At 46.3% G+C, this 15128-nt stretch overlaps 1 protein-coding gene across 6 annotated transcripts in view; it reads right to left on the bottom strand.

The window, feature by feature from the left end:
• TMCC1 (transmembrane and coiled-coil domain family 1) overlaps positions 1–15128 on the bottom strand; it is a 62577-nt gene that overhangs the window by 27821 nt on the left and 19628 nt on the right. Inside the window, exon 1 of one of the 6 annotated variants that reach the window (XM_072934891.1) lies at positions 11181–11337. The exons of the other annotated variants lie outside the window; for them this stretch is intronic. Within the exon in view, the coding sequence (XP_072790992.1) occupies positions 11181–11219 (39 nt within the window). The 5' untranslated portion in view covers positions 11220–11337. Of the gene's footprint in view, positions 1–11180; positions 11338–15128 lie in introns of those variants that run through there. 6 annotated transcript variants of the gene reach the window in all.

Here is a 15128-nt window from a genome sequence, read left to right as displayed (position 1 = left end):
AGGTTATTTAATAAATCCTGCATCCTATAGCACTGATGTGAAGTGCAGCCCTACTGATGGGACTTTTCATAACCAGTTCAGCACAAAACCACCACCGGGAGTCTGAAGGAAAGACCATGGCAGGCTGAGACCACGCAGCTCACAACTGGGGTACCCACAGCCAGAGCAGCTATCACTCAGCAGATGTCCCCAGGGACAATGTTGGAGAGGGAATGGCTGCCAAGGATGGGCAGGTCACCCTTCAGGAGGTATCAACACCAAGGACATTTCCCAAAGGCATTGTTGTGATCATTGCTGCATCAAGTTGACTCACCCACAGAAATAATGAAGGAAATCCAGCTGCTGCCTGCCAGATTGCGACTAGACCAGATCTGCATATACATGCTTAAATGATGTCTAGTTAGAAATTGATTTTTCAGTATTTATAACCTAGTGTCTCTCTAGGGGAGATTAAACAGTTTGTCTATTCTGGCTACTCATGTGATGATCCAAAGCCTCACTTTAATCTGCTAGTACTGGTTAAGCTCCACTTCCAAACATAGAATGGAACTTTAAAGAATTACAGCCAAAGGACATGCAAAACTGCAGTAAATTCTTGTCCCGTCTCCTTTCCTTTCCATTTCTCCAGTTAAAGGAAAAACTGACAAGTCCAAGAAAATTGCCTACACCTCAGTCTGGCACTAACAGATGAGTGCTCACCAATGGCTGTTGCTTCATGATCACTGGGATCTGCTTCCAGCCACAAGGGAAAGCAAGGGGAAAACGAAGTTAAACTTCAGTAGAGCTGAGACCTGTAGCATGGGCTTTAAACCCATGCTTGTTTTGTCCATAAACCATAGTCTTGTTTTTTTAATAAGCAATTAATTGGTTAATCTGTTAGAAATCTGCATATAAAACATGATCTTCCTCCTCCATGATGCATAAAATTAAAGACACTTAGCACACTATCCAACATGGCTCTGGTTCAGCAGAAACCACAATCAGGGCAAAATGCCCAGTCACCATAAAGGATTAAGTTTATCAATAAAGTAGCCTAATAACTGCAGAGTGATGAAACGGAACATTTCCAAGAAGACTTAGTTTGTCATTTCTCCATATTGCTGGCTTGAACATCACCACAGTGTTTGATATGTAAGTCTAACTGACACACAATACACACACTCCCCAAAAAGCACATTTATTTTAGTCTTAATGCTCTGTTTTCTCCAATGACAATTTGGGAAGATACACGGCTGTGGCTGAAATTGCTTTAATTTTCTTCAAACAGAATTTAACTTGCCAGTTTTTAGTTTTGCTGCACATCTGTAAGTCAAATTGATTACTTCTGGTTATCATGTAAAGCTTTTTGAGCTACCAAACTTCACCTTTTCACATTTTCATTTTATTAAAATATTAGAAAAAAATAAATCACAAAAAACCAACCAAAGCTCAAACTCACAAAAAACATCTTCTCACTCTTCAGCAACTGCCTTTGTGGTTGAGTTTTGCCATTCACCGACTGAACGTTGTTAAAGTGTCAACGCAAGCTCACACTGACACACGGAGCGGGCTGGGGGTGAATCACCGTACCTGCAAATGTGAGGTGTCCTGGTCACCACATGTGCAAGGCAGGATCTAAGATTGAAGGCTTTGTTTCTACCTTGCAACGAGCCCAAAGTGTGCAGCAAGCATGGTACATAATGGGTTACTGCAGTTTAGCTTACACAAGCTTGCTTGTTAATTCAGTAATATACCTGAGGCCTTATGCTCACTAAGGTGGCTTGGATACACTGAATTTGACAGCTCTCCTCTCAGCATAAAATTGAAATGTTCTTCCCTTTAACCCATATTTCCTTCAACTGCTGGAATACGAAGAGCAGAAAATCTGATCCTTTCTGGCTTTGTTGGAAAGGTATTGAAATCCCAGATACTTGCAGCTAAGATGACAACACGTGAAACTGAATTTTTAAAACCAAAGTATTAGTCATTGACATAGAGTACATACCATAAACCACCTGAAACCAGATTGACTAAAAATGTTTTTTCCTTTTAAATAGATCAGTCAACATGTATCCAGGCATCTTAGCCCAATAATGTCCCCTATAAAAATATAAGAACCCTTCCTTGAAAGCAACAAAAAATCCAAAAAGCTTATGGTTTTCCTTCTACTCCCAGCTCACCTCTGAATTCTGCCAGTGGCTCTACACATGGGGCCAGCTGCTTTGCAGAGCTCCACAAAAGGCTCCCAAATAAAAAGAAAATAGTTTGAATGCATTTAGTATTTTCACATTTCTTTATCCCAACAATGCAGCTCTGTCCTCTGGGAAGGAACATGCTCAGGCTGAACACAGAGCGTTATTTTGCCCATCCCATCCCCGTGGAGCAGCCCGAATGCATGGCACTGACCCAGCTCTGCAGGGACACCTGCAGCCCAGCCCTGCTGCAGCCCGGGACAGGGCCCATCCCACCACTGCCAGAGCTGCACTGGTGGCAGAGCTGCACCCAGCAGAGCCAATGCACAGGCAACAGGACGGGGAAATCACCGCGCTCAAACCAGTGCTGATGACAGCAGCAATCCCAGCAGGGACTGGATTTCCTCTGCACCAAGGGGAGGGAGCTCGTGGGGAGTTCCCTACTGTTTTCTTCATGAAACACCAAATTTTAGTTGACCAAAATATTTCTATTGAAATATGCAGGTAGACCAGCACGTTTCTCTCCTGAAAAACAGGGAGTTTCCTAGAATTGTCTAACTGTCCTTATAAAATGCAGCCTTTATATGCTAAAGAGGTCTTAAACACTACTAAAACTTATCTCAGCCATGTTTCTTCTGCTGTTCATATTCCCTACTGTTCACTGAATCTGTACATGGCACTTTCTGACTAATTCCCCACATTCTGTGCTGTTTGGGACAAATTCCAGAAGACTTTGCAGAGGATTCCCATGAGGAAGCCAGACCTCAAAGCTCCCTGGAAGAAATCACCATAACTGGAAAAGCATTAATCCTACTCCTGAAACAGACTTCTGGTATTACAAACTTTTCCTAATCACTAAACTGTTCAAACCACAGATTCTTTGCATTCATGAGGAGTCTCCCAATGAGCAATTTTTACTGCCACATCCAGAACAGATCAAGCATTTGATGACAAAACCAGCATCTCAGCAGCGCATGTGGGTTTCCTTATTTTAATGTTGAGCACAAGCTGGGCCACAAAAAATGCTTGCTGTGAAGCAGAAAAACAGCAGCAGAAAAAACCTAAATCACTTTGATGAGAGGATGGACAGGAGACATTTGATTTTATTCCCTTGGTGTCACAACACACAGCACCTTGCTGACTTATTTTTTAAAAGCAAACTCCAGCAGCACCAGCAAACAGACATGCAGAGCCTGGGTGTTCAGTGGTGACTCAGGGCTCTGTCCAGCAAACCAACCACATCCACAACCCCAGTACAGCTGACATCCAAGAAAGAAGAAAGCCCCAGGACATACGGTTCCAGAGGCAGGCAGAGAGCTCTCCATGCTGAGTGTGCGGTGAGGGCAGCACACAGTGTGAACCCCAACACCCCTCCACTGGCCAAACACACTGCACCACAGCACTAAGCTGGCAGAGCTCAGACCCAGCCCTGCCAGGCTGAGCTCTGCCTGCACAAAGCAGGACCTTGTAACACGATGCTGTAGTGCCCTGGGTGTCTTGGCAGGAGAGCCCCAAACGCGTGTTTGAAAAAGCAACTGCAACCCTGAACAAGTGAGGCATGAACGCGCTGCAAGCAGAGCCACTGAGGCTTCTAAAAATACTTCATCCCTGACCCTGTCAAGAACACATCTCAAGTGAGAGTCTAGTTTTCTGAGGAATAATAAAACCAAAAAGCAAAGTAGCTCTGCTGGCAACAGTCTTGGAAGTTTATTTAAAAAAACAAGCAAAACTCCAACATACTCTTGAACAGGAAAACACATGATGTTTTATTTCAAGGGGAATACTGCTGAGTTGAAGGACATGCTTTACACCTCTTCACCTTGGTGCTCTGGGCCAAGGTGCAACCTCTTCCTTTGCAACCTGCCAGAGGAGATTGTTGAGGCTCCTGTTACAGGTTAAGGAGTCAACTACAGACAAATCCAACCCATGCCCTGCTGAAAGGGGCACAGACATGTTACGTACTGTGCAGTCCTGTGTGAGATAGATGGAACACCTGTCACCTGGTTGGCATCCTGCAGTAGGTGCCCTGTACCAGTCAGAAACCAGAGAACAACAGGAAGTGCTATCAGACTGGAAAGAGCTAAAAACCACACTGCACCTGCTCCATCCCTCCAGCAGGACAGACAAGAGGCTCTCCAGAGCAGGAGGAAACCACATGCAGAGCCACAAAGCACAAGGTGCTGAATAGATCACAAGCAAGGTCCAGGGAAAACACTGTAAGATGAGGCTTTTATTTCATGCCTCTAGTAAGCACAGCAAACAGACCCTATATGTTTTGAGAACCGTTGGGTGATGGTCTAGACAATGTATTCTTCTGGGGAAGAAGAAGTGAGAGATTGTCCTCTCACAGGGTACTGCCTTGAAGGCAGACAACTGTGTTCACCATCTATTCGTAACAGATCTAGCCTCAAAAAGAAAGTTAGACACGTGAATTTATTCACTGAGCATGTTTTCACATAGATTGTGTTCTGTTAATTACTAATCAGCCTGGCTGGCTTTACCATGGTCATTCAAGAAATGCAGAGGTGAAAACCAAGTCGAAGGGACACTCCACTGCATTTCCCTCATAGTTCCCAGGTCACAAACATGGATAAGCTACGTGAGTATACTTTCTGGATCTGTAATAACTATCTGCTTGGTAGCAATCTACCCTGATTATGACGGCGCTGTTTCAGAGGCAGTCTGCTCTGTCACATGCTGTCCCAGGAGTGGCCCACCAGGATGCACCCCCAACACCATTCCACCAACCACTCCCACTGTTGAGATCTACATCTACCCAGTAACCCTGCTATACAGCAACATCTGCAAAGGCCTTCTTTAAAGACAGGACAATGAAAAAGGTGCAAGAACCGCAGAAATACTTCACAAAACTGGTAACAACAAGAGATGATTTTAAAAAGGACAAATCTTGTACTCCTCCTTCTGCCCTCCCCCAAAGCCAAAACATGAGCTTGGTTTTCTGACTTAACTGCTACCTCACTTGGGCTTACAGTTTGGGGAAACAAATGCACTTCCAGTTTAGTTAGTGAGCATACATTTTGTTGTGACAGCAGCCCCTATCAGCTCACCAGTAACTATTACCAGTTTTTAAAGGCAACCTTTTCCTATCTTCTTGCTCAGAAAGAGCACAGGTAGTTCCAGGACTCACATGCTCTAAATCCATACTTGGAGTATGAACCTTTGCAGAAGTCACCATAGTGGACAGCTTGCTGATAACCCTACAATGCATCAGAATTATAATATTTCTTCCCTTCACACTGTTTTAAGCTTTTATTCTGCTGAATATTTGGAAGGCAAGTTCTTTCTCATGACCACTTTTTTTTTTATTCATTAAAATTTTCACCTGTCTCAGTCTAGGTTAACTAAAAGCATGTTCTAAAAAAATTGGTAAAAATTAGTTCAGGAGGCTCTGGTTGAACTCAGGTTGTTACATTTCTAGGGTTTACTGTAATAATGCATTGATCCCAAGAGATAGTCATTCATTCTTAGTCTCAGCTCACCACACAGGCCCTGCCTAATATTTCATCTTAATGACCACTCAGATGGACGGTAAGGTCCCACCTGGGGTCACAATGACATCACACAGACTGGGTCACCTCCCCAAATCACCATTAAACAGCATTCACAGCTGCAGAGTCTTGCCACACCACCACCAGCCTGGCTGGGACACCAGTCACTAACTGCCCACCAGGACAGCATGCTGCCAAAACCCCACCTGCACCAACGACAGCTCCTGTGCACGCAAACACTCTCTGCAGGGGCTTCTCCAAAAGGCTTTGTGGCTGCCTGGCAGTGCCATGGATATAACCCAAACCAACAAACACACAAGAGCGGAGCAAGAGTGAAATTTGTTGCTACGGCAATTAGCTTCCATTCCTTTTACTCAATATCTTAGAAACAAATGGCAAAGGCAGGGTCTTCCTTGGCCCATGGCAGCTCCTTCCTCCCAGGCAGCACCTTTCCAGCTGTTCCAGCTCTGTATCACTGTCCTGCTTACAGCTGCTGCCAGGGCCGTTCCCTGAGCTTTAAGCAACATCACCCAAGGTAAGTGAACAGTTCCAGTAGAGCATGTTTCACTAACCCAGCTCACTGGAACTAATGTTTGGCAGCTAAGGAGTACAGTTGGAGTTACATAGCAAATCCCACCGAAAGCACCATCTCTCTTTTCCAGCTGTGCAATCCCTGGCATTGCTCTCACAGAGGGTATCACACACAAACACAGCAGGAATGTACTGACAGGCAGCACTCACTGTCCTGCCCTCTCTGTCCTGACTGGTCCACGACTCTCCTCATCCCAAAACCTGGTCTCAAAGTAGGCAATAAAACTTCTTCAAAAGTACCTAGTTGTTTTCTGCTTCCTGACTGGAGTATTCCCACACATTTTTAATGACAGCTGTCATTAGTTAGCTGAAAAGAGATGTTGTAAGACTACAAAGAGTACCCATAGAGGACAACACATAAACCTCACCCAGAAGATAGTCCAGAGCAGTGCATGAAAATAAGCAACTTAGCCAAATAATTGCCGAAAAGTGTCTCAAGTTGTTAAAAATAGAACTAATTTCTGCACTGACAGATGGAGTTTCAGTCAAAATATCCACTGAGCCACTTGAGTAATTAAGTGCTCCTTCTCCATGGCCTAACAAAATAGCTTCAGTAATTTACTGCCCTTTCTGAAAAATGGGATAGAAATACTGTTTGATAATTTTTCAGTGAAGAAATGAACAACAGTAAGGTTTACAGCACTGAGCCGCAAGCCTCTAGCTGAAATGCCACCAAGTCATCCACACCATTCTCTTCACACAGAGAATTCAATCTCTCAGGTAATTACCTCCTGGAACAGAAAAGTCATTTAATCTAGAAATCAGGTTTACTCAGGGGAAAGCAGATAGAACTCTAGACTGGGGATCCTCAGTGACCAGAAAGACAGAGTTAGACAGAGGGCAGCTGATGGACAGTGAGGTTTTTAGAAAAGTATATGTACAGTTTTTGAACAGCTACATGTAAAATTCAGTCTTCATGACAATACTAACCCTGTATAATTGCCCAAACTGCTTATATTTCACAGAGTCAAGTTTTTCTTTTCAACTCTTCTTAGCATCACAGAATGGTTTGGGTTAAACTGCATCTTAAAGACCATCCAATCCCAACCCCCTGCCAGGGGCAGCTTCTCTGGGCAACATGTGCCAGGTCCTCACTACCCTTACAGTCAATAATTTCTTCCCCATCTCTCACCTAACCCTATCCTCTGTCAGTGTGTAGCCATTCCCCCTTGTCATGCCACTTCATTCCCTTGCCCAAAGCCCCTCTAGGGATTGGAAGGCTGCCTTAGCAAACCTTAATAACCTTAAACACTTTTCCTCTGTAAACTTGGAAGTTAATTAATGTCAATTTTCCCTTTACTTTGCTAAAACCATTAATTCCTTAAGTTTAAAAAAATACAAGGTCATATTCCAGATGGATTAATTAACAAAAGCATTTTGTAACAAATACTGTAAATGGAAACCTGGCCATGCTGTGCCAGGACATGAGCAGGTAAGAGGAGGATGATCATTGAGCCATGTCCAAGTGTATTAAAAATTTTCCATGAGATGAACTGCGACAAGAATTCAGGCATGACTTCTAGAAACTACAGAACAGCCTCAGCAGTCAGGCTGAGTGCACTGCAGCACGTGTGTGTTGGCTAACACTATAAAGCCCTGACACTGCAAAGCTGCACAAACACCACCAAGTGCTCGTTCCATCCCACATCAGTCAGAGCTTCTCAGGTTCTGCACAGAGCAGCAGACAAGCAGCTCAACTGGCACTTGGGTCTCTCTTCTCCCCAGCTTCCCCCAGGCTCACTAACCAGCCTCAACAGCAGGAGAGGCACATCATCTTCCCAGATCCAAGCAGCCAAGGCCCAGGGGAATAAACCTGCTGGTAGCAGGGAAAGCCAAACTCCTTGCCCTCTGCTGGAGCATGCAGTCCCAGGTAACCCAGCACCATCCAGCTGTCAGCATGAACCTGACCACGGCCCCATGAGCACTTCTGCAGCATGGCCAGGTAATAGACACCCCAAAAACCCACAGAAGACATAGGGCAACAGCAGCAAAACACTACACACAGATTGCACAGTACCCAGTGCAGGCACTTCCTCAGTTAAAAGCAGAAGAGCATTAAAGTTTATCCCTTCCATTACCCTCTTTCCACCAATATATACATTTAACCTGGCTTCTGAAAGGGTACAATTTCAATATTTAACAATGGTTAAACAATAAACATTTGGCTGACTAAATTCCAGCAGCTCTCCAGTGACACCTGCAGCAAGGTCCACTCTCTACATTTCTGAGCAAGCAGTAGCAGGTTCCATATTTCCCAAATTTTATCAGTATTAGGATAACATGAAAGCTAGCACAGTCTTGACTTCCAAATATCTAACAAAATAATTAAGTCTAGGCTCATGTAAAGGATCCTCTTTGAATCTTCACAGTTCTCCTGCCTCCATCAATACAGAAGGATGATAAATCCACTGACACAGGCTGTCAGTGAACTGCTAAATTGACCTACTGTCTCTCCCAGTTATCTAGTTTTTCCCACACAATGAATGAAGGCATTCTCATAGTATTTTATGTAAGAAAACTCTTGAAGACTATGTAAAAATTAAGTAGTTAGTGAAGAACTAGAAAAGATCAACATATCTCAATGGTTTTGAGAACATTTGTAACAGAAGAACAAGTGCCCCTCCAAACCAGACATCACTTGACAACCACACTCTGCATGGGAAGGATTCCCCTTTAAAGCAGATGTTTATAACTCTTTCAGTGTGAAAAACAGCTAAACAGTTGATGAGTTCTGAACCCAAAAATCTGCAGCAACCAGCTTTCTGGTTTTGCTAGCCAGCCACATCACAGGCATTTGCTTGGAGAAACCTGTAGCACTAAGGCCACAGAGCTCTGTGGTGCCCAAGTCCTGCCAGTATTCCATGCGGTGTTGTAGGGGAACACCTATCCAGGAATTCCTCATTTGGGTCTGGAAAAATAGGAGATTCAGCCAAATTATGTGCACTGTGACTGAACTTCAGTGGCCAAGGGAAACTCCTTGCAGTTTGCAACCCAATTATTTAGATCTATAACAGCACAGTGACTTCTTTGCACAGTCTTTAGCTTTTCTGCTCTCTTCTGGCATGAAAAGCAGTATTTTCTTCTTCCTCTTCACTTTTCATGAAAGATAGTAAAATCCTATATTCTCTATGGTGGGCAGAAAAGAAACTTTAGTCCCACTCCAACACCCAGGTGCTCCAGGTCCTACAAATGAAATTTGCCAACTCTGAAGTGTAAGTCACCACCCATAAAACAACACCCATAAAAGAAATACTACTAAAGTTCTGTTTTATTTTTATACAGTCTGGCAGTCATTGCATTTCAGCTGATAAAGGTATCAGCAAAATTATACGTATTTTCTATGCTTTCCTTCCAGCAGATGAAAGGTCATTTGCCTTTCTTCCGCCAAAGACTCCAACACACAAGGATTTCCCATCTAAAGTACAGCAAGGAGATGCAGTTCTCATCCTACATTCAAACTGAGATAAACATAACCCATTCCAATTGTTTACAAAACTATGCTCTTTTTTTTGGTAAACACAGATCAAGCTCTCATCTTCTCCTTCAATTCACCATACTATAAGAGTTGTGCAACTTTTACAATTAAAACAGACAAGTCAAGAATATGTCAGGGCCAGACAATCGTACAAAGTAGGTTTGACACATCAGAGCTAATGCACGGCAAGACACAATTGTGTCAGACAACACAAAAATTGAGAGAGCTAGAAAAACAAATCGAAAATAGTTCCCCTCTAGTAAAAAATCAGTGAAAACAGTTTTCCAAATTATCCTACCCACCTAGAAAAACAAGGATTAAAATGGAGTTATCCAAATGAGTTCATTTTAAACTATTTTGGCTGCCCTACATAAATAAAGCTTAGATATAAAGTTCATTACTAACTAGATCAAGTCACTTTCGAGGGGAAGATTAAACTCTAGAGTGTCTGTGGAGACTTCTACTGCTTGCAGACACAGCCTGATACATAACAAGGCAAACCCTTAAAAGATGCAGGTTTCACTTTTCCCTGAAATACCCACATCAGTTTCTTTAAGATGAGGAGGCAGTAAAAAAAAATTACAAATTAATTAGAAAGATACCACATTATTGCAAAGCTGTAGCTTTTCCCAAGACAGTTTGCAGGATGTGAATTCTGACCTATTTTAAATGCTGATGAAAGCATTTTAGAATTCCGACGACTGCATTTTAAAACCTCGACAAACACACACAAGAGGGTGGGAGGGAGAGAGAAGAGCTTAAACGTAAAGTGAAAGTTCAGCTTGCCTTCTAGTCCAATACTGTAACTCCTACATCCAGAGTCAAGTCTGCTCACTGGGAATGGTGTACAAATGATCCACAAAGAGGGCTATGCTGGCAACTCTAGAATGGTTTGTACCTGCAGTGTCCTACACAGACTCACTTTTATTCATGAATGGATTTTTCCAAATGTTTTTCCAGCTACATGCATTGGATTCAGTGACAATCTGCAAGACTACATGGATTAATTACTCCCTCTCTTAAGGCAGCTTCCTGAAACAAATTCGAACACTTTCAATTAATAAACAGCAAAACCTCAGCTCCTTTGTGCTGAAGCCCTGTGTTGCCAGTGAGGGCTATTGAGCCTGCACAGGGCAGGGCATGCTCCCCCGTCCCTGCAGGTACACCGCTACGGACCTTCGGCCCAGGACAAAGCACACGTGTGAGCGCTCTCACAGGCACATCTCGGGCGCGGCCGTTAGTTCCGCTGCCCCCTCCCAGGAGCCCCGGCCCACGCTGAGGCTGCGCTGAGCCCAGAAGCGGCCCCGCCGCGCTATCGGCGGTGCCGGGCGGACCCCCGCCCGCCCGAGCCTTTGTGTCCGTGCCGGCGCGAACAAAGGCGGAGGGGCTCCTCGCCCGGGCGCGGCTCTGCGGGGACCCGCGGCTCGCACCCACCTTCGAGAGCTGCCTGCGCAGGCTGAAGCGCTGCACCATGGTCCGCCGCGGGGCCGGGCGGCGCGGGGCCGGGCGGGCGACGGGCGGCGGCCGGCGGCGCTCAGCGGGGGCTGCGCATCCTGGGGCGCCGGGGCCGGCACCGTGTCCTGGCCAGCGCTGCCCCGAGGAGCCCGGCGCCGGGCCGGGCCGTACGGGAAAGGACTGGGCAGGGCAGCGCGGGGCGCGGCGCTCCCGCCGGCCGCGGCGGGGGGCGGGCACAGACACACCCGGCACCGCCCCGGCACCGCCCCGGCACGGCCCCGGCACCGCCCCGGCACCGCACCGGCACCGCCCCGGCACTCCCCGCCGCCGGCAAGGCCCGGCCCCGCGGGGTTCTGGCGAGCGCTGCGCCCGCCCCGGGGCCCCCCTGAACGGCGAGCCCGTCCCAGCGCTCCCGCCGAGCCGCTCCGGACACGGGCCCCGCGCAGCCCCCGCTGCGCTTGCACACTGTGGCACGGGAGTGTCAACTCTACCCCGGGAATCAGCACAGAAGACTCCGTTGCAATCATTAGAAAATAATTCAAGAAAGTATTTCTTCCTCCCTGCCATGAATATGCAATAAAGATGTGTGATAAAACAGGTACAACTTGCAGCTCTTAAATGCCGTGACAAGAGTGGCTTTTGAATCCTGAAAGTGTTCTTCCTCTGCTCACAGCACTGGTGAGTGAGGGACACAATACAATCTTGCAGAACAGGGGATTGCAGGGCTCTAACCTTGCTTTGCAGCAATGCTCCGAGGGGCTGCAGCAGTCCAGCAGCCAGGACACGCACAGTGCCAGCTCAGCTGTGCAGAGGGGGCCGGCTCTCAGCGCATGGGCTCGAGCAGCTGCCTGGATGTTCATACACGAAGGAGGTAAACCGAAAACCCCAAACACAACAAGGAGCTCAAAATCTCTGGAAACAAGTTATTTCTGAAGTAGTCCTGTCCCAGCATTTTAGTTTTGGACTTCTTAGGATTTTATTTCCAACTTATAATTGCCTTCCTTTTTGCACTACACTGAAATTGCCATGGCTTGATCACTCCAGTACACGGCCTTACCTACACAGAAAAATAGTTTCTCAGTAACTGTCAGCAAAACTACTGGATAAGGAACAGCTCCCATGCCAGAGTGTGTCCCTGATGAGTCTTGACTCAGGATCAGTGCTGGATTATCCAGGACTGTGCTGCTCACTAGCACTCTCCTCAGACCTTAGCTTCAGTGGGTGCCAAATACTGGCACAGTGGTTAAAAGGGATCTCGTTGCATGCTCCAGCTATGACAAATCTGGGGCTCCAGATAGGACGGTCTGTATGGTTATGGTGTGTACTTGGCTGTTGGGAGTCAGCTGTGCATTGACGCTATACAAAATCCCTTCCAATGGCAGGTACCAGGTAAGTACAGATTACTGCCATGCATGATTGCATAGTCTTGTAGAAAAACAAAGTGTCTTAGGCCAGAATATTTGCCTTGTTAAGGAAAATGTTTCTAGCCTACTTTTACGGTCATCAGGTGATCTGGACACTAGAGATAGATTTGCAGTTGGGCCATGGAAGGTTATGAGAACAGTCAGTGTGGTTCTTTAAATAGACTTGAAGGAAAAGTTATAAGAAGATTAAACAGAGGTGTTTATTGTGTAACTGTCATTCAAAAGTAACATCAATAGATACATTCTTCAGCACTGAAATTGCAGCTGTGAAATGAGAGCAGCATTCAGCAGCATTCTGCCCAGTCAGGGGTATTGAAGGCAGATACGTTCTGTACAGGGAAAATACTCCCTGACAGAACTTGGGAGTCCTTTTCAAAATGCTCTCCTTTTTCTGAAATGTACAGAAAGTACATTACACAGTTACCAGGTCTGTTTTGTGATGACCACGGAGAGCTGACAGCACAGAAAACTAAAAGGACTGGGGCACTTGGAAGCACCTCCTTGTACTGGCACAGGGGACACCAGATGCTCAGGGGATTCTGCATCTTGCAGCTGCATCCTCCTCCTCCCTGAACTGGGTCAGTACTTCTTGTTCTGCAGTTGGGCTATATTCAGAAGCCTCACGCACACCGTTCAATTCCTACTGCAGAAAATCCATACCACCACCTTGAACAGCCGTGTGCCAGGGAAAGCTCACATGCCTACTGCTGCAGAGACCAACAGGGCAAGTGTGTGTGAAATGAGAACGAGAGAATGAGTGTAAGAGTGAGTGAGATGGCGTGGGAGTGCAAGAGAGTGTGAGAGTGCACACATGTGCAGTCAGTCAGTGATGCAGCGTGAGAGTCCACCACAGCACTGGAGTAAAACACTGGAGCCTGAACAGGCAGCTGGCCACCTTATCTGCTGCACCCAAACCTCTCTGCTTCCCTGCTGCCTGACAGCAGACACCAATGGCTCTGGGTAACCAGCCTCTCACCTGCTGGGCTTGGTGCCCAAGGTCCTGAGGACTACCCACTGTCCTGCACCTGGGACACATTTCCTGGGTGCCTCATTTCCTCCACAGACACTCAGCTCTCCCTTCCCCAACAGGTTCCTGTGGCTCAGAGTCTGGGTCACAGAGATACAGATAAGGAATGGAGCCAGCTTGGCTGGGATATAATCCACATCAGACTGAGATGGGACTGCCAGATTAGCAAAATTGATGGCAGCAACATTCTCCTTTGTCTCTGGAGCCAAGGCCTCACATTCAGTATTTCCAAACTGATGCTTATGATTTTCAGTTAATTAATGGCTCCTGCTCTGAACACATGCATTAGTCCCTCATTGCTGGGCTATTGTCACTTTTTTTCCCTAATATTACCTTCCTACAGCAATTAATTCCTGTGCAATAGCTTAATTGGGGAATTTTTCTGGTTTTATTCAGGAACATGAGGGAGAAAAAGAAAGATTTGAGTAAAAAGCACCAAATTTTATTTTCAAATTTAAAATGAATTTGACATAATAAACTAGTGCCTCTGCCTGATACACTTTCCTAAGAAACAAAATACAATTAGAATCTTTGATACAAAATATCTTGTAAATAATATTATTTTTAAAAATGCTCAGTAAAGAAGAATTATTTGTTTTAATATCCCTCTCGTGGAGATCTTCTACACATTTTTACATATATATCAAATTCACAGTTTTTAGCGGTTTTTTAAAAAAATTATCTTTTAGCACCATATAAAGCTAGAATAAATATGTATGTATGAATGTTACATCAATACTTGACACATGTATATGAACAGGAAGGCATCTTCCTGATAACCTCTTATAGAGGGAGCCTTTCGAGATAACCAACAGGAGAGATATTTTCTTAATGCAGAAGGTTTGAAACATTAAAATTTGAAACCTACACGTTCTCAGGATCAAGCCTTTCAACTTATTTTATATGTATTTCAAAATAAAACACGGAAAGGCGCCTCAGTGCTCTGGATTCGCGCAGTGAGCCCCAGGTCTCTGCACACAGCAGGTCCGGGCTCCCGCAGGAGGCAGCGCTGGAGTTCCGCGCGAGCTCCCCCCGCCGCGGCCCCGCAGCGCCCCCTGCGGGCCGAGCACCGGGGCACGGCGGCAGCGCAGCTCCACATGGCGGCAGCGCAGCTCCGCGCGGCGGCCGCAGCTCCTCACCGCGGCAGCGCAGCTCCGCACCGCGGCAGCGCAGCTCCGCACCGCGGCAGCGCAGCTCCACATGGCGGCAGCGCAGCTCCGCACCGCGGCAGCGCAGCTCCTCACCGCGGCAGCGCAGCTCCGCACCGCGGCCGCAGCTCCTCACCGCGGCAGCGCAGCTCCGCACCGCGGCCCAGCGCCTCCTCCTGCCACCCACTGCCGTGGCATTCCACTGACCACCTCGTTCCACCCCACTACCGTGGGCTGGGGACACCTTCCACTAGACCAGGTTGCTCCAAGCCTCATCTAACCTTACCATGAACTCTTCCAGATCTGGGCTATATCAAAGCCCTTCACA

This window comes from Taeniopygia guttata, chromosome 12 (assembly GCF_048771995.1).
Source record: "Taeniopygia guttata chromosome 12, bTaeGut7.mat, whole genome shotgun sequence".
Taxonomy (NCBI): domain Eukaryota; kingdom Metazoa; phylum Chordata; class Aves; order Passeriformes; family Estrildidae; genus Taeniopygia; species Taeniopygia guttata.
The sequence above is the reverse complement of the archived record's forward strand: the minus strand, read 5'-3'. Positions and strand labels throughout refer to the sequence as shown.